The sequence below is a fragment of the Pan paniscus genome, chromosome 17 (genome assembly GCF_029289425.2).
Source record: "Pan paniscus chromosome 17, NHGRI_mPanPan1-v2.0_pri, whole genome shotgun sequence".
NCBI lineage: Eukaryota > Metazoa > Chordata > Mammalia > Primates > Hominidae > Pan > Pan paniscus.
The window spans coordinates 30125050-30151848 of record NC_073266.2 but is presented as its reverse complement, the minus strand read 5'-3'; the positions used below and the strand labels follow the sequence as shown (position 1 = coordinate 30151848).

Below are 26799 nucleotides of genomic sequence, written 5' to 3'. Positions count from 1 at the left end.
GCTTTTGCTCTTAAGTAAGTTAACTTTTCCCTTATTTACACTATAAATTTGCTGAGCTAGCCCCTTCCAAATATAAACCAACACCCTACCCACCATTACCGCCCCTCCACACACAAGCATAGCCCTCCTAATACTCTCAACAGTTCCTAATTATAATTAACTCTAAGCTTAAGGCACACACCAAATCTCCCTGCTAACGAGGCAGCCCCCTTGCAGCCGGCTCCTCTTTCTAGGGACTGGCAATTGGAGATAATGAGCCAGAATCTGCAGAAGCTTCCCAGGCTCCCTTCCTCCTCTCTTCTGATCTTTATTCAACAAGTATATATTGATCTGCCATGTGCCAGGCACTGTGCCAAACCACAGTCATTCTTTCAACAGATATTTGCTGAGTGCCTGTTATACACCAGGCACTATTCTAGGTGTCAGCGACAGAGCAGGGAACAAAGCAGACAGGATGCCATGCTGGTGTCGTGCTGCACCTTCTTGTGGGGAAGACAGGAGCAATTGCTGAGTGCAGGGTGTAACACCCATGTTAGGAGGTGAGCACCCAGCAAGGAAAATGAAGCAAGGAATGGAGATTGGTCAGGGTGAGTGATGTTTTTAGATTGCGGTCAAGAAAAGCCTCCCTGAGGGGATGAGATGCCAACCAGGACTTGAAACAGGTGAGAAGACAGAGGAGTGTGGCCGCCCAGGTGGCCGGTACAGCAGGGAAGGCTGTGCTGCCAGAGCAGCGGGAGTGGGGTAGGGGCAGAGGTGGGAGATGCAGGGACTCTGGGGTGACCACAGGAGCAAGAGCTGACAGGGCATCTGCCCTCCTGAAGCTGATGGTCCTGGAAGATTTCATGGGGGAGAAGGGGGTGATGTAAATGATTACAAAATAAAATTCAAGTTAAGGGCACAGAAGGAGTTATCATGGTACCGTGAGAACTCACAACGTGGGGACTGAGTGAGGAGGTATGGGAAGGCCTCCCTGAGGATGGGACATGGAAAACAACTGAACAAGAGGGGATGGAGCAGGGAGGATGCTGCAGAATTGGGAGGGGTTCATGTGAACAGACCCTGTCATGCTGGGGAGCCCCTTGGGTCTGAAGAACTAAAGGAAGGCTGGGTGGCTGGAGCTGGAAGGACAGGGGTTGGGCAAGAGAAGGAGGGAGGTGGAAGCCAGACCTACAGAGCCTTCTGGGGCAGGTTGAGGACTTTTGTCTTTATTATAAGAATAAGGGAAACTTCATTAAAGGGGTTGGGGGGGGGGTGTTAATAAAATTTCATTGGAAAATTTAGATCTGACTGCAGAGAAAGTAGGTTCGAAAGGGACAGCTGTTGAGGAATTTCCAGTAGCCCGAGTGTGACACGATGATGATGTTGGCTAGAAAGAAAATAAGTAGATGAATTCAGAAGAAGTAATGGACCCAACCAAAAGATGGATGGGAGACAGGGTGAGGAAGACAGAAGAGCCAGAGATGACTCCTGCGTTTCCGACTTACTGGAGGATGAATGGTTAGATGGATGATGGGCAGTTGAACAGGTAGACACATGGAAGGATGGATGGGCCATTCCCTTCCAGTATTATCCAGGATGGATAATACTGGAAGGGAACCAGCTGTGGAGAGGAGCTCAGGTTGGCGTGAGATCAACAGCAGCTTATGAGTTTGATTTGGGGACATATTGAGATGCTTTTGAAACATGCAAATGAGATGCCAAGCAGACAGTTCTGTAGACTGCTGTGAAATCTGAAAGAGAGGGGTCTGGGCTGGATTATAAATCAGTGACCCATTTCATGGGTCATATGGGTGGTGGTAGAAGCCATTGGCAGGAGGAGGTGATCTGTGGAGGGAGCAAGGAGGGCATAGAGAGTCCAAGACCCAGCTAAAGGGGCTTTAATAATGGGCGGTCCTGAGACAGAACTGCTCAGCGGTGCAGGGAGCACTGTCTCATGGAGAGAAGGGGTGCTGCTAGTGTCCTGTTGGTAGATCTAGTACAGCAGAGACTCTGATGTAGTGCTCAGAAGGGACACGAGGTCCCTTCTGAGGTGGGTTACCATGCCCTCCTACTCCATTTCCTAACAACGAGGTGTGACTAATCAGTGACTGGAGCTTTGGACCTACCCCAGATTCTTCTAACCAGCGAGCCAATCTTGGTTGCTCACATTGAAGGCTTCACTTTTCTAACATTTTGTTTTATAGCAGTGTGCTTCTCTCTGCTAATTGAGTGACTCCAACAGTGTCTCTGAACAGAGGGAACCAGAGTTTATAGTTAGGTAAGAATGGACTGGCAGAGCAAGCTTTTGGCATTAAATTCAGGTGGGCACGAGCAAGAGAGAAGCAGATGGACACAATATGTTTAGGAAGGCATAGGGTAAAATAAATAAATCCCTGCCAGGATTCTGAAGAATAAAGAGAGAGCTCTGACACAGGGATTAGTCAGTCAGAAAAAGAGTTAGAAAACAAGGCAAGACCCACATGAAACCAACAGGAAGAGGAAAGTTCATATGGAGCCACCGTCATCGAACTCAAACTTCCTGCTCAGAACCTGCATGGCAGAGCTGGGAACCAGGTGGAAACAAGCAGGGAGACTGCACTGGAGGTGGCATCTCCACTGGGTAAGGTGCCAAGCACTTCCTGAGTTGCAGGCACACTGGGTCTCCTGTAGATCCTACCTTGAAACAAGCACAACAGCAATCCTCAGCCCAAATGCAGCCACGGGAGGAGCAAATCCATTATTTGCAGAAATCAATTGTAATTAAAATTAATTTCCAGCCTTCTCTCAGAGGCTAAATATTACCTTGATAATTGTGATTCCAATTTACCTTATATATGTCACCAGTATGTAGCAGAGAGAAAGAATTGGTTAGAGGTGAAAGATTATCAGTGATACACTCGATTTCTGCCGCTGTGGGAATATCTAATCACACACAAGTTAAAATTGCATGACTATTGTCAATATCCGTCATGTTTAATATGGAAGTGTTAAAATATATGAAGTTACTTAGAGATATTTTTAAACGTAGTGTTACCTGATGGAAAGGGCAGAAATACCATGTTTTACAGACGTAGGGTGGGGCATAGACCTGCCCTAAATCTCGCATCACCCCATTCCAATGCATGCCTATGTACACAGGGGGAAAACCTCAGCGGATTATAATTCTTCAACGCTAAGCAGTGGTTTGTTGTGACAAGGTCTTTATGTGCCTGTTTCTTACCCAAAAATATCTGCTTTTCTCTGTTTCATCTAGTAAAGGCTTTTTTTGAGAGATATGAGACGAATAGCAAGTCGTTTTTATGCAGATGGAGTTTCTCAAAGTGGCAGAGTTTGTTACATTTCTTGATGGGGTAACATTGAGTTGTGATTATGATATAAACACAAGTTTAATTTTGATCATATTCAAGTCATGCATGGCAAATAGATTTCTTTTTCTCCAATTCATACACATTAAAGAAACTTTGTACACTATGGAAAACTTGGGGAACATATCCCAGAATCTCACCATCCAGATTCAAACCCTGCTAACATTTTTTTTATGTTTCATTCCAGTCTTCTTATTTTTCTATCTCTTGAAGCTGTTGCCTTTTTTTTTGCTCTTTGTTTTTCAATGAGAATAGATGTGTTATTCTGTTTCTAATTACAAAGATAATATAAACCTTGTAGACCATTAAAGTAGTACATAAAATCATAAATATGATAATAAAAATCACTCCAGATTTATAAACCCTGCAGAAACCTCATTCTTCAAGTTGTCCCACTGTGCATACCTACACGTACACCAATGCATTTGATTATTTCATGTAAATAGACTCTTATTAGACATGCTGCTTTGTAGCCTGCTCTTCTTCACTCTGTAATATGTCCCAGAGATCTTTCCAGGTAAATAAATTAAAGGCCTGGTAATCCTTTTGAATGATTTTATCAGATTTTTTGCTTGTTTGCCCACCATTCTTCAGTCTCCTGTTTATATCATTGAATGGTTACCAAGGTGGTGTTAGGAAAAAAAGTCTGTTTTAGAAAAGCAGTCCTTGGCATGGATTCACTAGTGAGGGAAGCAACTAGAGGCAAAAATGAAATAGTGCAGATGAAAATGATCAGGTCTTGAATTAAGTCATTGGCACTAATAAGACAAGTGATAGCTAACTTTCACTTACTTCTTATTGTATACCAGCTACTTACTAATGATTACTTATATTAATTCACTTAATCCTCACAAAACTCTATAATATAGGCAGTATTGTTATTCCAGTTTTACAGTTGGGGAAACTGAGGCACAGAGAGGTCAAATAACTTCTCCAAGGCCACACAACTAGAAAGCAGCATAACTGAGATTCATACAGGGACTCTGGCTCGGGAGCCCGGGATCCTAACCTCCGTGCTCCACTACACAGAAATAGGGATAGGTTGTTGAGCAGATACCAGGAGATTAAACTGTAGAAGTTATTGAAGAGCATTCAGCATGTCTTCAAACGTTTCTCCTGTTGCCTTTTTAAAAGTATCTCCAGCTCCTCTTCCCTGAAAGATTGGCTGCTTCCAGTTTTCAGTTCGGCCCTGCTCTGCTGTTCCCCAATAAGCATACTGGCTCTTTGTGCTTTGAAGATTTTATTGGTAAACTTCAACAAGGATGTTGCTTTTATTCACAGAAAAGGGGTAATTTTTTTTTTTTTTTTTTTGGACGGAGTTTCACCCTTGTTGCCCAGGCTGGAGTGCAATGGTGCGATCTCGGCTCACTGCAGCCTCTGCCTCCTGGGTTCAAGTGATTCTTCTGCCTCCTGGGTTCAAGTGATTCTCCTGCCTCAGCCTCCCGAGTAGCTGGGATTACAGGCGCGCATCACCACGCCTGGCTAATTTTGTATTTTTGGTAGAGACGGGGTTTCTTCATGTTGGTCAGGCTGGTCTCGAACTCCCGACCTGAGGTGATCCGCCCGCCTCGGCCTCCCAAAGTGCTGGGATTACAGGCGTGAGCCACTGCGCCTGGCAGCGTAATTTTTTTTAAGGGGAACTAACTGTACTGTGTTCCAGGCACCTGATAATACTATGCATTATCTTATTTGGTCCTCCCAAAACTCCTAGGAAAGTAGCCCCTTGTCACCCCTTTTTACAGGTGAAGCTCAGCAGGACTCCAAATTTGTGCAGATGCATGTGAGTTGTAGAGCCAGCATCAAATCATGGTCTCGGACACCAAAGCCCCTGTTAGTTTCATTTCCTGCAAAATGTGAATGTGAAATGGCTTTGGAATAATCAAGGAAAAGCACCCATGCTGGCAGAGAAATACAGATGGTAATTAAAAACTACAGCTCAGGTCTTCTCAAACTTAGCAGGCTGTGTGCCCCAGAAATACCAAGTCCTCATAGTCTTGACCCCGTGGTTTTCATGGTTAGTAATTGACCTGTTGTTAACCACAAAACTGATTGAATTCTACAGATCTTATGCCTAGGCAGTTGAGTTTTCCAAACTTTTTCCTCCCTTCAACCCCAATGGCTAGACTCTGGCCCTGAGAGAGGGCCCCTCCCAGCTGGTAAGCCTTCAAAACAAACCTGCAGAACAGGGCTTATCAGTGGACAATTGGCATTTCTTTGGATTCTTTGTCTGAGTGACTCCCACATTTGCCAGATGCCAGAAATGTCTGTGAGGCATTTCCTCATAAAAATTTGATATGATTTAGCCTCAGGAGTACCCCAAGGAATAACTGAGTTTTCCTGAAAGAGTGGTTGACACATATTTGTCTTTGTAATTGGCATCTGATTCAAGGTGAATGATATTTCAAGAACATATGATGAGGGGCATCCATATACTGATTTATTTGCCCCAACAATCTATATCTGTTGTTTTCATAGTCATCTGAGAGCTTTGTTTGAGAGAGGACGCATAAGAATCTGCAGTTTCTGTGCCAAGTCATTCTTAGACGTCCAAGCAGCAGAGCATGGGGGAGCTGGAAGAGCCAATCATTTCACTTCTTTAGCTTTTACATTCACTGACTTAATGTGAGTGATGGTGATACTTAACTATTTCTTGTATTCTGGAAGACATAGGGATTAACTTGAGAAGTGCTGACCTGCTTCAGCCAGGAAGTGCAATCATGTGATGATCAGCCTGTTGCTCTCCATGGCAGAACACATGTCCTGCATTCTCCACCCCAACTGGACCCTTTCTTGAGACTTACCCCACGCTCACTGCTAACACAGGTATCTCCTGGGCTTGAGGTGGATTCACTTATCAGTGTTCACCTTATTTTATCACTAAAACAAAAATACTTCATAAACTACATAATGTATGACTGTTATCCTCTATTAGAAAGCTATAGAGGCCAGGTGCGGTGGCTTACACCTGTAATCTTAGCACTTTGGGAGGCCAAGGCAGGCAGATCACCTGAGGAAAGGAGTTTCAGACCAGCCTGGCCAACATGGTGAAACCCCGTCTCTACTGAAAATACAGAAATTAGCTGGGCATGGTGGCAGCTGCCTGTAATCCCAGCTACTCAAAAGGCTGAGAGAGGAGAATTGCTTGAACCCAGGAGGCAGAGCTTTCAGGGAGCCAAGATCGCACCATTGCACTCCAGCCTGGGCAACAAGAGTGAAACTCTGTCTCAAAAAAATAAATAAAAATAAAAAAAAAGAAAGCTATAGAGTCACCGTCACTCCTGCCTTGATTTCATCAGGGAAAGGGAACTCACCATCTCAGGAAAATGTGCCTAGCAAAAGAATTCACAGGGCTCTAGGCTGCAAGTCCATGAATGCCCTTTCCTAGGATATCAGGGACCAGAGTGGAACATGAGCTATTATTACAAGGGAGGGATGGAAAAATTAGACTTTTTTTATTTTTGGAAAAATACACATAAAATTTACCATCTTAACCATTTTTAAGGTCAGTGCCATTAAGTACTGTTAAAAGAAAAACTTTAGACAAATTAAATTTAGCCAGGTTTATTTGAGCAAAGACCAATTCATGAGTCAGGCAGCCCTCAGAAACAGAAGAGGTTCAGAGAGCTACACCTACAAGTGTGAGTGGCAGGCTTTTGTAGGCCAAACAGAGAAGCAAAGTAGAGAAATCACCTAATTGGCTACAGCTAGGCATCTGCCTTATTTGAGCATGGTGTGATGAGTTTGGAGTTGGCTGCCTGATTGGTTGAAACCCATCCTGTTTTATGTATTCCCTAGCACATGGTCCAATAGAAAGAAACTATGAAATATAAATGCAAGCCACATGTATATTAAATTGTCCTTAAATCTAATAGCCACACTAAGTAACAGAAAAAGAAATAAATTACTTAAGTTTAGTAAGATATTTTATTAAATCTAATATGTCCTAAATGTCAACTTTTCAACATGCAGTCAGTATAAAAAATATAAATGAGGTATTTTACATTCTTTTTATCGTGCTAAATATTCCAAATTTGATGTGTATTTTACACTTACAGCACAATTAGGATTAGCCTTATGTGGCTAACAGATACCCTATTAGACAGTACAGATCTAGACAATATAGTTACATTTTGCCTGGCTTTTAACTTTACATAAGTAAAAGTATGTAACATATATCTCTGTTATCCAGTATTGTAGCTACTAACTACACGTAATTGTTTAAGTTCATTAAAATTAAATTAAAATTTCAGTTCCTTTGTTACTCCAGCCACATTTCATGTGCTCAGTAACTAGTGTGGCCTTTGTACTGGTGAGCACAGATATAGAATGTTTCCATCAGCACAGAAAGTTCTACTGGACAGCATTGGTATATACTCTTCTGTGTATTGCTTTTTTTGTTGTTCAACTATGTTTGTATGATTTGTTCAAGTTGTATGTAAATGTAGCTTGTTCATTTTCATTACTAAATAGCATTCCACTTTATTAATACAGTACAATTTATGTCTCCCTTCTGTTGATGGACATTTGGATTGTTTATAGTTTTGTCAGTTGTAAACAGTATTGCTTCAGTACGTTTCAAGATGCACACAGTATCCATTTCCTCATGGCTGGGTCATAGGTCGTGGATGTCTTCAGCTTTACTAACTAGCAAATTGTTTCCCAAAGTGATTGTACTAATTTTCATTTCCACCAGCAGAATCTGTGAGTTTATATTATTCCACATCCTCACCTGAACTTGGTGTTCAGACTTAAATGTTTTGCCTTTCTAGTGGGTATGTGATGGTATCTCATTGTAAGCTGGGCTTTTTTTCACTTACTGATAAAAATAAATGTTTATTGATTATATATTTATCAATATATATTTATTTATACTATTATTTTCATAGAAGTGTGCACACAGGAGGTGAAGATGAATATAAGACACAGCTCCTCTTAAATAGTTTTTGTTTTTATAGAGACAGGGTCTTGCTCTGTTGCCCAGGCAAGTGCAGTGGTGTAATCATAGTTCACTGCAGCCCCAAACCACTATGCTCAAGGGACCCTCCTGCCTCAGCCTCCCTAGGACTACAGGTGTGCTCCACCATGCTAGGCTAATTCTTTTTTCAATTTTTATTTTTTATAGAGACAAGGTCTCTAAAAATAATAATTAAAATGTCATGTTGCCCAGGCTGGTCTTGAACTCCTGAGCTCAAGCTATCCTCCTGCCTCGGCCTCCCAAGTAGCTTGGTCTGCAGGCATATGCCATCATATCCAGCTAAGGTATTTTTGATCTGTAGGAGAAATAATTCATGTCTATAGATAACCATATATAAGAGCACCAAAAAGTGAAATCAAAGGACTATTGACATTTAAGGAAGGAGAATTTATACCCAACCACCTACTCCATATCTCTATTCAGATGGTAAACACCTCAGATTAAATATATCCAACACTGCGTGCCTCATTTCCATCACCCACCCCAAGCTGGCTTTTCTCCATGGTTCACATCTTAGTCAATGGCACCATCTTCTGCCCTTTTTCTCAGATCAGAGTCCTAGAAGTCAACATGATACCTCTTCTCATCCACAATAAGTGAACTGATCATTGTGGTCAGTCCTACCACCTAAATACCCCTCAGATTCAGCCCTGTCCACTATCCCTCTCTATGCTAAACTGCCATTGATCCCCTAGGACTGTTGCAGTAGCCTCCCCATTGTCTCCCCACTCCCACAGCCCTTCCAGTTCGTCCTCAACAATAGCGGGCATCTGATGAAATGAAGCACGCCCCTGCCTGTGGCTTCCCACGGTGCTCAGGATGAAGGTCCTAATGACCTGGCCTTCCCTCCTCTCTGTTCTCATTTCCCACCACTCTCCTCCCTGGCTTCTGACAGCACATTCACCACACCAACCTTCTTTGGTTTCCTGAACATACTAGATCCTTCCTACCTCCTGGCCTGAATACACACTATCTCCTGGACTTGGAATTTAGGAGTTCTGCCCTCTCCACTTTCCATCTTCATGGTTTGAGCTTCAACGTCCCTTTATTAGGGAATTGTTTGCTAGCTCTTCAGAGTAGGTCAGGACCCATGCCATTAACTCTCATATCTCTCTGTCCTTTCCAACTTAGCACTTATCAAAATTGTATTTAAGTCATTATTTAAGCAATGACTGTTTAATGTGTTTTCCATTGCCTGAAGTCCCATGAACTCAAGCACCATAAATCTAATTTGTTTAACACTACATATCCCCAACACTTAGCATAGTGTTTGGCATATAGCAGATACTCAAAAAGTCACTGAATAAATGAGAAGACCTTACTGAGGAGGGGACATCTGAGTTGAATACTGAAAAATTGGCAGAATTTGGACAGTTAGAGATGGTTAGGAATGATTAGGTAAGAGATTTCTAGAAGATGAAATAGCTCAGTATTTTGACAATATTAGACAAGCCTGTATTAAAACTGAAATTTAGGCTGGGCGTGGTGGCTCACGCCTGTAATCCCAGCACTTTGGGAAGCTGAGGCAGGTGGATCACCTGAGGTCAGTGGTTCGAGACCAGCCTGGTCAACATGGTGAAATCCCATCTCTACTTAAAATATAAAAATTAGCCAGGCATGGAGGTGTGTGCCTGTAATCCCAGCTAATCAGGAGGCTGAGGCAGGAGAATCACTTGAATCCAGCAGGCAGAGGTTGCAATGAGCCGAGATCGCGCCATTGCACTTTAGCCTGAGCAAAAAGAACAAAACTCCGTCTCAAAAAAAAAAAAACCTGAAATTTAAAAAGGCACTGTGGACCCATTCAAGGTATCTTGGATGATCCTGGACCACCACCCATTCATTAGCATGGGGAAGAGTTCAATCCTTGTTGCTCACTTGCTGTGTATTAGGCAGGGCCCCACACATGGGACTGCAGCCTGTGCCTCTGTGCTGTGAATGGAGTCTTTTGGAGTTAGGCATGTGGCCTTGGGGAAAGGTACTCTTAGGGATGTTCAGATTATATGTGACACTGTCTCTGACCACAAGACATTATAATCTAGTAGAATCAATAAAAGAAAAAAGATACTACCATGTATATAAAGGCAAAACCCATCTCATTCTGTTAGGAAGTCAACTGTACATGTGTCTTACAGGTTTCTCCATCCTGAAGGGAGTAAGGGCAATTGAATCTGGAGAAGTAGCAGCCAAGTTAAATTTTGGGGTGTGGATAAACTGAACTGTAGGAGATGGTGGTAAAACTCTACTTTAGAGGCTCTGTTGATAGGAAATAGGAATTCAGTCCTGGTGGAGATTGACGTCCCTAAAGAGAACCTTCCAGAATAGCCTGAGCAGCCCATGGGTGGTAAATCACAGGGAATGAGCAGCACTCATCCTGAGGAGCTCAGAGAATTCAAGCACAAAATAGACAGGAATCTGACGAGGGGGGGTACAACAGATCTTCGAGACAGGCCTGCTTAGATTGCAAGGTTCTAATGCGGTCAGTTGCCTGCCTTTTGAAAACCTGCCCAGGGAAAGCCTGAGTATCCAGGAAGGTGAACCTGACCTCCCTTCAGAGGAGCTGACGAAAGCCCAGTGTGTGTGGAGTAGCCGTGATTCAGTTCTAGGGTGCATCTTTCATTCTTGAAGTTCAAATGGCATTGCCAGTGCTTGTGGCACCCTTCTGTGCAGTAGTTGCATGTAGGCACTGGCTCTCCTAAGATACACAAAAGCCATAACAATCTACACATGTCCAGTGCACCAGCTCACCTCCCCCAAACCCCCAACAGTGGAAAACATATACAGGGAGCCACTGGTTTTAAGCAGCAAAATGTGTCCTAGGAAATTGGTTCTTAAAGCAGATCACCATGAGGAAACATTCTGACTGCCAGTGAGTCTGTTCCTGGGGTTGCTGTTATCTGCTTGGACATCATCTGTAAAAACAGCAAGAAGAAAAATGTGGGTGTCCATTACATAGCCCATGACAATAATAACTGACATCTATCCATCGCTTCCTATATACTAGGCTTTTTTATGATCTCTTTATGTGTATTATTTTGATGCTCACAGTAATCCCACAAGGTAGGCACTCTTCATCTCCATTTTACAGCGAAGGAAGCACAGAAAGATTAAGTAACTGGCCCAAAACCACACGTGAAGGATTCTAACCCACCAGCAGCGATTCTCACCCACACACTCGACCCCAGAACTTGCTCATCCCATAGTCTCCTGTGAGCAGAGCAGGAAGACACGACCTCCTCTCAGCTTTTCTCCTTCTCTGGCCCAGCTTGTCACCACATTCCAGATAAACTTATTGCACCCCAACTAATGGTAAGGCACTGACATGAAATAATGTGACTACCTGTCATGAAGTGGAAAGCCCTGTCAAGGAAGGAAAGTTAGAAAATTGACACCGATTTCCTTCTGCCTGTGCTGTTGACAACAAACAAAACATTTACTCGACAGGAGGTTAAACTCCAGAAACCAATATGAAATTTTGACTTTCACCCATTAGCATTTCAAGGAATGGGTCCAGGTCAATACTTGCTCCAGTGACTGAGGATAAAAGGGTCCATCATCTGCAGCTCCCCTGGCTTTTATCTCAAAAGCTGTGGGCTTCATTTCTCACCCACTAACCCAAAAGAAATGTTGAGTAAAGTTAGCATCAGAAAAAGGCAGTAGCAGTTTAGAAGCAGGGTTTCCCACTGCTCCAGCAACATTGGAAGTGAAGTTTTGCAAAATGTTCTTATCAGGCCCCCCTGTGCTTTCCTTTCAGGGCAGCTGGCTTTTATCTGTTCTGAATACTGAGTTTTAGCATACACTTTAATTGGAAGGAAGGGTCCCTCTGCTTTAGAACAGTTATTTAGGTAAATACTTTTTAAAGGACATATATTTTCAAAAAACAAAAATGCACTTTTTATTTCTTCAAAAGTTATTTTGGGGGTAAATCTGCTATGTTCCAGGCTCTAATCTAAAGGCCAGGGACACAGCAGTGATCAGTGCAGGAAAATTCTGCCCTTAGGGTGCTGTTAGCACATCCTTTCTTTTTTGTTTTTAATTTTTAGTTTTTTATTTCAATAGGTTTTGGGGAAACAAGTGGTGTGTTTGGCTACATGAATGAGTTCTTTAGTGGTGATTTCTGAGATTTCGGTGCACCCATCACCCAGGCAGTGTACACGGTACCCAATGTGTAGTCTTTCCTCCCTTACCCCCTTCTCCCCCTTTCCCCTAAGTCTTCAAAGTCCATTGTATTATTCTTATGCCTTTGTGCCCTCTTAGCTTAGCTCCCATTTATGAGTGACAATATACGAAGCACATCCCTTTTTAAAATATGGATGTGGGGCCAGGTGCTGTGGCTGACACCTATAATCCTAGCATTTGGGAGGTTGAGGCAGGAGAACTGCTTGAAGCCAGGAATTTGAAACCAGCATGGGTATAGCCAGACCCCATTTCTGAAAAAAATTAAGGTAACAAATAAAATACAATATATATTTTCAAGGAAATAATTGAGATACATCAATAGTATTTGCAGATAATTTTTTTTACTCTGGAAATACTTAAATATAGCTAATTAATACCATAAATATGAGCCCTCTATAGTACTTATGTGTCAATTTGTGTTTTCATTGAATCCTGGACACAGCCCACTTTGAGGCAGGTAGTGTCATCCCCTTCTCCAGATGAGGAGGCTGAGGCTTGGTGCCCTTATTTCCTGGCCTGTGGTCACATGATGGATGGTGACAGCTTTGCTCTTGCTGGCTGATGCCCTCAGATACAGATAGGACTTAGGGAACTCACCAGTGACTAAGGCTAGGATCACATCTGCACATCCCAGAAGCCCGCACTGTGAGTTTGTAATCATCATTTGTCAAGGTGGGTGTCACAGCCTTCAACGTCTCAGGGTTTGTATGTGATTTAGTGAAGTTGCTCAAACTTCCAATCCAAGATCTACTTATGTTTGTGGTTCACAGGATTGTATGTAAAAGTGTCAAACCTTTGTCAATGCTTTAGGCCCGTCAATGATCAAAGAATAAGTTAATGAGATTTACTGTAAAATGTTAAAAATTACAAATCCTTCCCAATTTTAATAGCAAAATGGGAAGTAGAGGGTGTGTACTATTTAATTCTTTATCTTTAAAGCAGAGTGTCTGTGGGTGATCGCTATGTAATATGCTTACATTCTGGGGCTCAGAGCCACCTACCAGATTGCTTTTGTTAATCGTTATTTTCTGTCCCTTTTCCTTTGCAGACGATCATTCCCGAGTGAGGCTGCAGACAATAGAAGGAGACACAAACTCAGATTATATCAATGGCAATTATATCGATGTATGTATTTTACTATTTTTTAATTGATATATAATTGTTGTACATATTTGGGTGCTATGTATGATATTTTGATACATGTATACAATGCATAATGATTAAATCAGAGTATAAAACTCAGTAAACCCAACCATTCTGACATGTACCAGATTGTGTGTCTGCTGTACGATTGTTGGACATACATTGGGCTCAATCTAAAAGCAAACACATGAATATTACCCTGCACACCACAGAACTTAACAGTGAAGACACGGTCACTCCTTTTCTCCAGGTAGCCCATTCATTTGTTGGTGAATTTCTCTGTAACATTCTATGCCTTCTTTGCCATCTCATGCTTATGTGGACTAAGAAAATGTTATTTCCATTTTTTTGTCAACAACTCGTATTATTCGACACTTAAAAAATTTGTTTGCATATTAATGGGACAAAACTCTCTAATTCCTAATACGGTGATTTGCAATCCCTTGTCATCACTGCACTTTTAAGTTGTCTTCAAAGTAGTCTGCATCTGTTCACCAGGACTTCTAATGCAAGCAAGACATGTCATTAAATATGTAGGCTGTTTAATTATTGAAGACTGCCTCTTTGTTCATTCTGCATCATGTTAACTTAATGTTTTACATTAGAATAAATTCTTTAGGAGACAGCATGTTTTCAGTTGAAAGAATGAATGAAATCAAAAGTAGACTGAAAAATCAAGGGAAAGTTGCTGTTACCTCCAAGGCCCGAGTTTATATTAAACAGATTTCTGCTCCCTTGTGGTTCCGAAGGCATACTCTGTGCTTGGCCTTCACACTATTGCTTAGTCTATCAGTACTTCCATAGACAGGATTGATCCATATATATGGATTGTTTTGCTTCTTGATTGAATATTACTGAGATGCTACTTAGAGCATCACAATCTCTAAGAAAGTTATCTAAAAATAACTATGAGAATGTTATGTTTAGTGCTAATTAGACAGATTTGACATTTTCAGTTATAGATTTTTGGGTAGGGACTGGGGTATGATTATTTCAAGAATAGTTCATCTCTCATTCATCAAACGAAGACCCCTGCACTATTTTGATAACAACCAAAACCATACCCACTCCAGGTTCCATTTATTTTTTATTAAAGCAAGCTTTCTTCATAAGGTGCATTGCACTTACTCTTTTAATCAGCACATGTTTAGTGAGTACCTCATGGGAGTACTCAGATGTTCCAGACCAGTTATCTCCTCCTCACATTCTCCCAACTCAGAAGCTGAGAAGCTGAAATATGAGTGTCTTATCCAGTCCACTTACCTCCAGGCCAACTGTAGCACACCTTCCCTTGAGAGGCTCCAGGGGACACCGCTCACACTCCAGTCCCAGCTACTGCAGTCTCTACTGGGTCCTTGAGTACAGGGACAGTGTCCTAGGCATCTTACTTCCCCTGCACCTGGCACATGCCTGAATATAGAGAGCCCTTAGTAAGTGTTTCATGAAACACCCACTGAAGGAGTCATTGTGATCAGATTAGGCATCATAGAGGATGTAATTTGAATAAGCTTTAACCAGTGAGTAAGTGGAAATGCAGGAGAGAAGATATTCCAGCTCAAGGAAGTCACATACATGAGCAAGGCTATGAAGTAATGAAAAGACTGGATTACTGAGTCTGAATTGTATTTTAAGAGAGAAGAGCCAATACTGAGGGCCTCTTTATTCTCTTAGTCAGTAGATCTTATTGAGTACTTATGCGTTATTTACCTTTCTAGGTGCTAGCAGAAAAACCGTGAACAGTTCAAACCAAAACCAAAAAAAACCTCTGACCCAGTGGAGCTGCTGTTCTAATTAGGAGAAATGGGCAATAAATTAAAAAGTTAATTCTATATGGTCAATTAGAAAGTTGTATGTACTGCAGAGAAAACTAAAGCCGTAAAGGGGGAACTCGAAGCGCCAGACCTGGAGGCCCTGATGGCAATTTTGAATCGAGTGGCTCTAGTCAGTCCCACTGAGAAGGTAGCAAGTGAGCAAAGAAGACAAGGGGTTGAGCTATATAGATATCTGGAAGAAGAGCACTCTGGGCTGAGAAACGGCCCAAGCAAAGGCCTTGTTGTGGAATTTGTGCCTGGCGATTTTGAAGAAAAGCAAGCAGGCAATCATTGGCATGGTGTATAGGGGCCTGCAGAGTTCCATGATATGGGGAGAGGTCATGGGCCAGGTCAGGTCCACAGTTGTAAGGACTTTGGCTTTTACTGTGAGTGAGATGGGCAGTCGTTAGAGGTATCTGAGTAAAGCCGTGATCTAGCTGCTGGGAGGGAAGTGAACTGCACGTGGCCAGGAGAGGAAGCAGAGAAGCCTGCTATGTGGCTGTGGGAATCATCAGAGAGGTGGCAGTGGAGGTGAGAAATGGCGAGACCCTTGAGCTGCACTGAAGGTAGAGCCAGTAGGATTTGCTGGCAGATTGGCTACGGGGTTCAGGAGGGAGAGAGGGGTCAAGGATGCTGAGGAGAAGATGGTGTGTGGAACAGATTCAGGTAGGGGTTAGGGAGGAAATGAGGAGTTCAGTCTTAGGTGTGTGAAGCTTTAAATATATATTAGACCTCCCAGTGGAGGTGTTGAGCAGGCAGTGGGTATGCATCAACATTCCCAGGAAAAGGTCTAGGCTGGAAACAAGAATATAGGATTCATCAGTGTATAGACGAGCTTGAAGGCCATGGGGCTGGAGGAGCTCACTCAGAGAGTGAGAGCAGATGGAGGAAAATGTCCAAGAACCAGGCCTTCCACATCAAGTTGAAAAGGGAGAACCAGCCAATGAAATTGAGAACAAGCAGCCAGGGAGGTAGGTAGGAAGAAAACCAGGAGAGTCACATCATGGAACCAGGGAAGAAAGCATTTTAAGGGGATTGATTATACTCATGCTGCCGATGGCCAAGTAGATAAGGACTGAGAAATGATGGTGATGTTCAGCAATACAGGCCACTGTGGACTCTCTGGGTGACTTCACCATCAGATGAGTCCCTCCTAACTACTGGGCACCTTGTTAGGCCCTCGGACATATAGTATGGATAAGTCAAGCAAGGTTGTTGCCCTTGTGGGACTTAGCAGCCAGTGAGAAATGAGTGATGGTCTAAAGAGTTCTATTTAATATTGGTCATGGTTCTATAATTTGAGACCTACAGCAAGTCAACTGTATAAAAGAATGTGTTTGCTTTTGTTGTTCATTGTTTTCCACTTGTTTTTAAGGGCAAAATGATCTAACATGTGCATTTAAGTTATCTGAGAAATCTGAGTTTTCTCTTCAAGTTTCTTTTTTCTGTTTTCCAACCAGTTTTGGGTATGGTATTTTGGGCAATCTTGGGGGACAGAAATAGAAAATATTAAGATCCATGGTGATATGTTAGCTGGCTGTAATTTTCTCTGAGTTGATATTTTCTTTCCCAGATACTTATCCTACAATTTTTTTGTTTCCTTCTTTTTTTTTTTTTTTTTTTTTTGAGACAGGGTCTCACTTTGTCACCCAGGCTAAAGTACGGTGGTGCAATCTTGGCTCACTGCAGCCTGGAACCCCTGGGCTTATGCAATCCTCCTGCCTCAGTCCCCAAAGTAGGTGGGACTACAGGTGCATGCCACCACACCTGGCTAATTTTTGTATTTTTTGTAGAGATGGCTTTTTGCCATGTTGTGCAGGCTGGTCTCAAACTCCTAAGCTCGAGCAGTCTGCCTTCCTCAGCCTCCCCAAAGTGCTGGGATCACAGGCATCAACCACCACAACTGGCCCTTTTTCTTTGGCCTCAATTTTTATCTGTCTTGTTTCTTATAGGGTCATGATAAAAGGAAGGAATCTTTCAGAACTTCTGCCTCTTTAAATTCCTGGCCCTTGCTACAGTAGCATGTCATGGTATTAGCAGTGTTTAAGAATGGTTTTGAGGATCACTATTGATATAACTGTCTATACCAGTATAACAGAATGTGTGTTAAACCCTTGGCATATTGCCAATGACATCCCAAACACAAATGAAATTCTGTTGCAAATTCTCAGCTTGTTTGCACTTTGTAAGAGTAATGCTCATGTTATTTCAGAGAATCCATAAGTTGTTAGTGTTTCTTGCTCATCCATCATCTCATAGCCAGTTATGATTAAGTTACCCACACCTTTGGTGCAAGCATCAGAACTGTTGTATTTGATGCACCTTCACTAATTAAGAGAAACTCAGTGGTGCTGGGTTGGCCATTTAACTTTCAGGTGATGCAGCTATTGGCGTTTGTGTGCACATTCCTTTCAGCAAAGTTAGCATGCGACTTACCTGCTGTTTATCGATTTTATGTTTATCAAATATTCTCTTTTATTTATTTTTAGGGTTATCATCGACCCAATCATTACATTGCTACCCAAGGTAAGTTTATTTCTACTTTGTTGTCTTTCTTTGTTTCTTTTGCCCACTTCCTATCATTTTGTACCCACTTCACCCTCCTTCAGGAAGATAGCCTGAAGATACCTCCTTCTAGCCATCGGCAGGTACACTCTTGCCTTCCCATCAGACATTCTGGTCATGTAAATCATTTAGTTAGAACTTCATGTTGAGATCATTAGGAGAAATGTGTCCATCAATTCTTTATTGAATTCAATATGTCTACCTTAGGAGTAAGTTGGACATTTGCAAAAGTAGATATATAGATAGCCGTTCCATCAATATACACCAGCTGCTCTCTACACAGGGAACTGTGCTGGTTGCTGCTGGAGAGCTAGGCTGAATCCAGCAAGCACCCCCTTCTCACAGTGGTTGTGTTGTTGTGTTTAGTGGGGAAGATGTGCAGTCACCTGTATGTACTTTAGTAGGTACAGTGGCAGGTGACATCTGTGAGAGGAACAGATACAGATAAAACATTAGGGATATTTGGAGCAGGAAGGGGTTGCTTTCCGGTGGGATGACTCAAAAACTGTTTTGTGGCAGAGGTGAGATTGGGAAGAGCCCTTGTGAATGGAGAAACATCATGAGCAAAGATGTGGAAGCAGAAAGTTAGTTCTCCCAGGTGGAAAGCAGCTGGTGGGTCACCTTGGCTAAAGGAAACAGAAGAGCTAGAGGACATGTTGAGGAAGCTCATGGCAATGGTTTTTGGGTGATTTTCCCAGCGTATGAGGTGGGTCATCTGCAGAGGGTGGGGGTCATGAGGGAGCGAGGTTTTAGAGAATGAGGCATCCTAAAGGATGAGTCAGTGAGTCAATATGGGATGAACTGAAGAAGGAGTAAGAAGCAGAGAAGACCCAGCTAAGGCTGAACAGCACATGTTCTCCCCATTTTATTATTTTATCATTGTTTTCGGCAATAGGCTACATCCCAGGAACAGTAGCAGGGAAGTGAAAAGGATGTGATCTGCCAAAGGTTAGGCATGGGGGCAGGGTGTACACAGACAGTCAGTGACAAGGGAATCAACGATGCCAAGATAATTGGGGTTGGAAAGTCCAGGCTTGGACGAAGGGCAGTCAGAGGTGTCCACTGGACCGTGAGGAGAGGGAAGGAGTTAACGGATTGAGGCTGGGTCCCATTGATGAGTCATAGCTTAGGAAAAGAGGCAGTTGTAGCCAGAGAGCAGAATTCCAACACTTGGATCTGCCCGTGCAGTAGAACTTTCTGCAGTGGTGGGAATGCTCTCTATCTGCACTGTCCGATATCATAGCTACAAATCACATGTGGCTCCTGCATACTTGAAATACAGCTACTACAAATGAGGAACTGAATTTTAAATTTTAATATTGATAGAAATAGCTACATTTGGTTATTCCCTGTGGTAGCATTGGACAGCAAAGCTTTGGGGTGGAAAAGCTCCAGCTATGGCTGAAATGGAGCCACTGTGGAAACTGATCCTGCCCCATGCCCACAGCCACCCCAAGAACCTGGGTGACAGCACACAGAGTCCACAGTCTCACATCACCACTAGAGTACTCTGCACTCAGGTCTAGATGACCTGCTGGAGCTCCCACTGTCTTTCATCATCTATGACTTGAAGTTGGTAATGGCTCCTTCCAAGGTCACTTTGCTAGCTAGATGCGAAGTTGTCTGTAGAGTTTCCAGTATGAACCTGGCACAAAGCAGGCCCTGCTACTTAGAGGTTGCTGAGGTCTTCAGGAAGCAAGGCTCAGCTTGAGCTCTTACATATGGGATAGAACAAGGATGCATGTCAGAGTCTGGTCCTAGACATCTCCTAACCCTGCTGCTTCCAAACGGAATTCATCAATGCCGTTAGAGGAACCTGTTGTTAGGGGTTTGAAATTCATTCTGATGGCTTTCAGAAGGTTCTAAATTAAGCATCACAACATCAGATTTAATACATTTTATGATAATTTGAAATTAACAGTTTTTGTAAATTCGTGTGAAAATTTGATTGTAAAATACCCAAAATACTCCCGAGCTTCGTTCCTCTCCAATAACTTGATTAGCAAGCTATGTTTTCATAGATAACAAGAACATTAAGTTGCTCTTATTTGTATTTTCAATATTGAGGCCCTCTAGATTAAGGTGACTAAACGAACAGCTAAAGTAGAGACTGAAACTGCCAAGGTCTAGACATGGCCCTTTACCAGGCTTCCTTCCCTTTGTCCATTCTCTCTGCCCCTCTCTCCCTGTAGATTATTCTTTAAAGAGAAATGCCACTAGAGAAGTCACTTTCTGCAGAATTCATGTGAGTGATACTTAATAGCTCAGTAACCCTCTCTGGCAGCATTCTAGTGTTAATGAGCAAATGTATTTGTAAGCAGATAAGAAATAGCAAATGTCATCAGTTTGCAGTAGACAACCAGTCTGCCCTTAATGGAGAAGAGCATTGACTAATGCCCTGTGTACCAGGTCGTGGCAGCCTTTCCCTGGTACAAGGTGGGCTGCAGATTGGACTTCTCAAACTGGCAGTACTAACATCACTGCTGGTGGTGGTGCAGGGAGAGGAGGGAAAATGAATGAATATTTTTAATCTAACATGCAGTCAAGACTATACATATCATATTAAGGATAATACATTCAGACCATGATGTTCAGATGAGAAAGCTAGAATCTTCTATTATATACCACAAGATAATGGACTAATAGCCTTAGATCACCAGTAATCAAGATCACTGATGATAATCTGCACTAATTGGCATGGACAGGTAGAATATGTTCGTAGATCACCTTTGTTGAAAAACAAACAAACAAAAAAAAACATTAATACCTCCAAGAGGCCAACAAAATGGGCAATGAAGACCAGCAGGCAGATGCAGTCTTTAAATGTCTTCTTGCTCTATTTGTCCTGTGTTTTGCACTAACATAATTCTTTAAAATATATTCACAGCAGGAACCTATGAAACTATACAAATGGTCCAGTTTGCTGACAACCAGTTTTACTTCCAAGAGTTAGTAATGCACAGATGTTCATCAAGTTCCTTCAATACAGAGGACATATTATAAATTTATGTATTGGGTCTCCTCCTCCCATCCACCCTCAATTTTATTGATTTTTCTAGCTGTAACTGACTTTGACCTTTGATAATAATGGGTGACGTTTCTGCAAATTGAAAGCATCCCATTCAAGCCAGATCTGTTGCTTTTTTAGTATTAATATGTTCTTCCTATCTCCCTTTGGTTTAATTGTCTTCTGTCTGGCCACTAATATATGATGACCCAATATTAACTTCATCATGTCTGACTGACCAGACATTAGTGCAACAGTAACTTTCAAGATTTATGATTTAGCAAACCAGGGGCTCAAAGGAGAGGAAGTCGTGTCCGCTACTGCATGTCTGTATGTAGAGGCAGGGCAGAGTGGAGATTTCAAAAGCAGGCTCAAGTGATGGGCAGAAGAGCATGCAAGTGGGTAGGATTGCCCAGAAGTGATCGTATTTCACAATCAAAATGCAACCTTGGAGACTATATGGCCTGCAAGCTGGATGAAGACACACACGTAAGAACCGACTGGATAGAACACCTGCTGGCCTCATGGTGGCAGCCATGGGGACCCTGGATAAGTGTTCTTTTGATTTTTGTTTGGTTTTGTTTAGAGACATGATTTCACTCTGTCACCTAGACTGGAGTGCAGTAGTGGGATCATAGCTTACTGAAGCATCGAACTCCTGGGCTCATGTAATTCTCCCACCTCAGCCTCCAAAGCATCTAGGACCACAGTTGCACACCATGCCTGACTAATATATTTTATTTTATTTTTTGTAGATTTAGGATCTCCCTAAATCTGTGTTGTCCAGGCTGGTCTCAGACTCCTGGGCTCATAGGAGCCTCCCATCATGGCCTCCCAAAGCGCTGGGATTACAGGCATGAGTCATTGCACTCGGCTTTGTTTAGTTTTAATTTTAAAACTTACCTCAAGAGTCAGATAACTCAGGGAAAGACCATGCAAGGCTGTTACTGAAGAAACTGCTGTGAGTCTGTTCTAGACATGGCTTGCACAGTCCTGAGCATCCTTCCTCACTTCTAAGTGAGCATTTTCCAGAGTCATTTGTGCACTGGGATCCCCCAAGAAAGAGGCTCAGGCCTGGTGTGGTCTTTCCTGTGTACTGCCTGCTCACCCCCCAAAACCATATGGTTAATCCAGATCCAGCCCCTGCTTTCTAAGTTATGATGCTTCTCATGACAACACAATAAAAAGCAAATGTTCGATGATACAGTCATGTCTGAAAATACATGTTAATTATTATTGTCTTCAATGTTGTAACCTGAGCTATAGATTGTTGAGATGCACACATTACTTTTTTGAGTTTAGGTGCCTCAATGCCCACTTCATCATTTCTTTCTTTCTGAACTGTGCTAATTTGACAGGGTTGACTACCTGATTGGGGTTCCGAACTTAGCCTTCATCTTGCCATATATAGTTTCTTTTTGTCTCCATCAGCGTTAGCTCTGTACAGCACCCTGTAGAGTCCAGGACTAGAGAGAGGATCTCCAAACAGAAGCCCCCATGCCCACGTGAGAACAGGGAGACCCTTGTGCCCCCAACCGTGTTTTCCATAGGACCGCCCAGCCTTGTGCACTCCGGCCCAAATGTCCCTCACCTTTGGAAGACACAGAACTTCCTTCAAAATTAATGAAATATCAAGATCATTTCCCCAGAAAGAAAATTTCATTTAAGGTGGTTCATGGACTACCCCCACCCCCCAATTTTATTCATGAATTATGTAATTCTATGGACCTCAGGTTATGAACTTTACTTTGGTCAGAAACATTAAAAGCTATTTGGGGATAAGACAGAAACCATAGACTTAATTAATCTACTTTTTAAAATTATACTTTAAGTTCTGAGGTACATGTGCAGAACATGCAGTCCTGCTTTTTAAAAAACCATACTTAGGGGTTAACAAAATGTCATAGATTGTTTATAACTGTGAAATACATTCCTGAAAGCATCAAAATTTTTACTAACTTTAACAAACTATTACTAAAATGTTTACTAGCCTAACCCTGTAGTAAAATGCCCTAGAGTATTGTTATAATCGTTAGTATTTTGAACCATGGTCAGTTTGGGTTTTACGGTTCATCTCAGGCTGGGTTTTCTGCCTATCTGTTATTTTGCATTCGTGCTGAAAAGTTTATGCCTTTGCTCACCTTTCAACAATTTTAGCAATTATAATATATTAGAAAATGCTCTCTCTGAATGACAGAGACTAGAGTAGCAGGTCCCATAGCGGATGTTTATTTTGTAAAAGCAGGATGTAGTAGAAATAACACATGTACCACAGCCAGAAGGCTGGGATCCAAATTCTTGTGCTGTCACAGAAAAGGTATTTGAACTTCCTAAACTTATTTCAGGTAGAGTCCTGGTGTTTGGTAAATAGTAATAATAGTCAGGACCTTACCATGTGCCAGGCAGCATTCCCAGCACTCACACATACAGAGCTCATTTCATCTTTACCACAAATATGGGAAATATATGGGATTGTCCCCAATTTATAAATGAGAGGAAGGGAGACAAAGAGACTTGAAATAACATGCTCCAAGTCACAGACCTAAAAGTGCAAAGGCCAGATTCAAGTGTAGCCACTGAACTCCAGCATCAAAGCTCCTCCCCACCTCACTATACTGCCTCCCATAGGTGACCTTGGGGATTACATTAACTCATGTATGTATCAATGCTTAGAGCAATTCCTGGCATGGAGCAAATGCCATGTATGCGTGACCTGTTACTGTTTTTGAGAAACAGCACAGAATAGCTTAATCATTAGGAACACAGACTCTGGAACTACATTGTCTGAACTCAACCCCCAACCCTGGTTCCTCCATTGGTAACTTGTGTGACCTTGGACAAGTTACTTAACATCTCTGTGCTCATCATAAATGAAGATGAAAATAGTCTACCTTGTAGGGAGCTATTTATTTATTTTTTAACTTTTAGGTTCAGGGGTACGTGTGCAGGTTTGTTATATAGGTAAACTGCATGTCATGAGGGTTTGGTGTACAGATTATTTTGTCACCCAGATAATAAGCATAATACCCGATACGTAGTTTTTTAATCCTCTCCTTCCTCCCACCCTCTACCCTCAGGTAGGCCCCAGTGTCTGTTGCTGCCTTCTTTGTGCCCATGTGTTCTTAGTGTTTAACTCTCACTAATAAGTGAGAACATACAGTGTTTGATTTTTCTGTTCCTGCGATTGGTCACTTAGGATAATGGCCTCCAGCTTTATCCATGTTGCTGCAAAGGACATAATCTCATTCTTTTTTATGGCTGCATAGTATTCCATGGTATATTTGTACTACATTTTCTTTATCCAGTCTACTGTTCATGGGCATTTTGGTTGATTCCATGTCTTTGCCAGTGTGAATACTGCTGTGATGAACACATGTATGTATGTATCTGAATCACGCATGAATCATATAGAATGATTTATTTTTCTTTGGATGTACAGCCAATAATGGGATTGCTGGGTCAAGTGGTACTTCTGTTGTAAGTTCTTTGAGAAATTTCCCACACTGCTTTCCACAATGGCTGAACTAATTTACATTCTCACCAGCACGCTATAAGCATTCCATCTTCTCCACAACCTCTCCAGCATCTGTTATTTTTTTCTTTTTAATAATAGCCATTCTAATTGGTGTGAGATGGTATCTCATTGTGGTTTTAATATGCATTTATCTAACAATTGGTGATGTTGAGCATTTTTTCATATACTTGCTGGCTGCATGGTACCTTTTCAAGTGTATCTGTTCCTGTTTTTTGCCAAATTTTTAATGGCATTATTTGGCTTTTGCTTGTTAATTTGTTTAAGTTCCTTATAGACTCTGGATATTAGACCTTTGTTGGATGCATAGTTTGAAAATATTTTCTCCCGTTTTGTAGGTTTGTCTGTTTATTCTCTGGATAGTTTTTCTTGTTGTGCAGAAGCTCTTTAATTAGGTCTGATTGGTCAATTTTTGTATTTGTTTTCATTGCTTTTGACATCTGAGGAGGTGTAAGATCTCTACAACGAGAACTACAAAACACTGCCCAAAGAAATCAGGGATGATACAAACAGTGAAAAAATATTCCATGTTCATGGATAGGAAGAAGCAATATTGTTTAAATGGCCCTACTGCTCAAAGCAATTTACAGATTCAATGCTATTCCTATCAAACTACCGATGACATTCTTCACAGAATTAGAAAAAACTATTTTAAAATTCGTACAGTACCATAGAAGAGCCCAAATAGCCAAGGCAATGCTAAGCAAAAAGAACAAAGCTGGAGGCATCACTTTATGTGACTTGAAACTATACTACATGGCTACAGTAACCAAAACAGCATGGTACTGGTACAAAAGCACACACATAGACCAACAGAACAGAATAGAGAGCCCAGAAATAGTGCCATACACCTACAACCATCTGACCTTTGACAAAGTTGACAAAAACAAGCCATGGGGAAAGGACTCCCCATTATTATTATTATTATTATTATTATTATTGAATAATAAATGTTGCTGGGATAACTAGCTAGCCATATGCAGAAGATTGAAACTGGACCCCTTCCTTATACCATATACAAAAATCAACTCAAGATGAATTAAAGAATTAAATGTGAAACCTCAAACTATAAAAATCCTGGAATATAACCTAAGAAATAGCATTTTGGACATAGGCCCCAGCAAAGGGGCCTTTTCTTTTTAATACCTAGTAAGTTGCCCATTTACAAAATAATGTCCTTTTTTGCTGACCTTGAAAATATACTCAGGCAAAGCAGAGTAGGTCTTACTAATTGCATATGTTCACATTTCAAAATGTAAGTAGTCTTATGTAAACCCCTAAATAGCTAGTGACATGAACTTTTCATTTCTCACATGTGAACAAACTTAAACTGTGCATAGTTAAGAAGCCTTGGAACAATTCATAGAGATTGTGATCTGTGGAGAACTGGCCATCCAGATAGGCCCCACCACATGCCATTGACCTTATCACCGCCATCACTGTCTTCCTTTTATGCTCAGAGGATCCAGATGCCCAGTGTCATCTTTGAGGATGCCAGGTCACATTGGCAAAGACCACAGGAACTGATATGGAGAACCAGATGCCAGATAGTCATTTACAATGAAAACTGTAACCACCCATCAGACAGAACTGCCAAGGTCAGGCAGGGGCATTCTGTGTGAAGAGGAAGATGCCTTGGCAGAAGATCACTTCATCATGACCAGGGCATCTGAAGAAGGGGTCGCAGAGTTTATTCATGATTCAATAAGTATGCACCACCTGTCTTGTAGTGAGTTGGCATAAAACATAAGCTCAGTAAGAACACAAGAATGAATGAGTGAATGAGTAAATGAATGGATTGGGACTTACCGTGTGCCACGCACCACTCAGACAGTAGAATATCTCAGCCAGGTAGAAAGGATGGCTCATGTTGGCCCGGCAAAGCCAAAATCCTGGGGCAGATTTTGGTGGCATTATCTCCAACATCTCTGACTATTTCTGTTTCAAGTTAAAGGCTGGCCAGCTTGTATTCTTAGAAACACTTTCTTTACATATGTCAGTAAATCAAATCCTGTATTTAGAGACAGTGCATCTTGTTAAACTAACTTTGCTTGGCTCTACCCTGTCCCTGTTTGTGTAACCCCTGTCCCCATACATATAATCAGTTTTGTCTGTAGTTATAATTTGTCCATAATTTGAAAAAGAGGAGCCTAAAAAGTTCTCTCCAGATACTTTCAGCTAGGAACAAACTTTTATGTGAAAATAATAAAAATGTGGGGAGTGAAGGTTTATAGTGGAAATATTTA

The 26799-nt window shown here is 41.8% G+C and overlaps 1 protein-coding gene across 19 annotated transcripts in view; it reads left to right on the top strand.

Annotated features, from left to right (window-relative positions):
• The window catches only part of PTPRM (protein tyrosine phosphatase receptor type M), an 826562-nt gene that overhangs the window by 721252 nt on the left and 78511 nt on the right, over positions 1-26799 (top strand). For all 19 annotated transcript variants that reach the window (XM_003817914.7, XM_063597202.1, XM_055102562.3 and 16 more), the window contains 2 exons: positions 13544-13620; positions 17939-17975. In XM_003817914.7, the coding sequence (XP_003817962.2) occupies positions 13544-13620; positions 17939-17975 (114 nt within the window). The remainder of the gene's footprint in view (positions 1-13543; positions 13621-17938; positions 17976-26799) is intronic.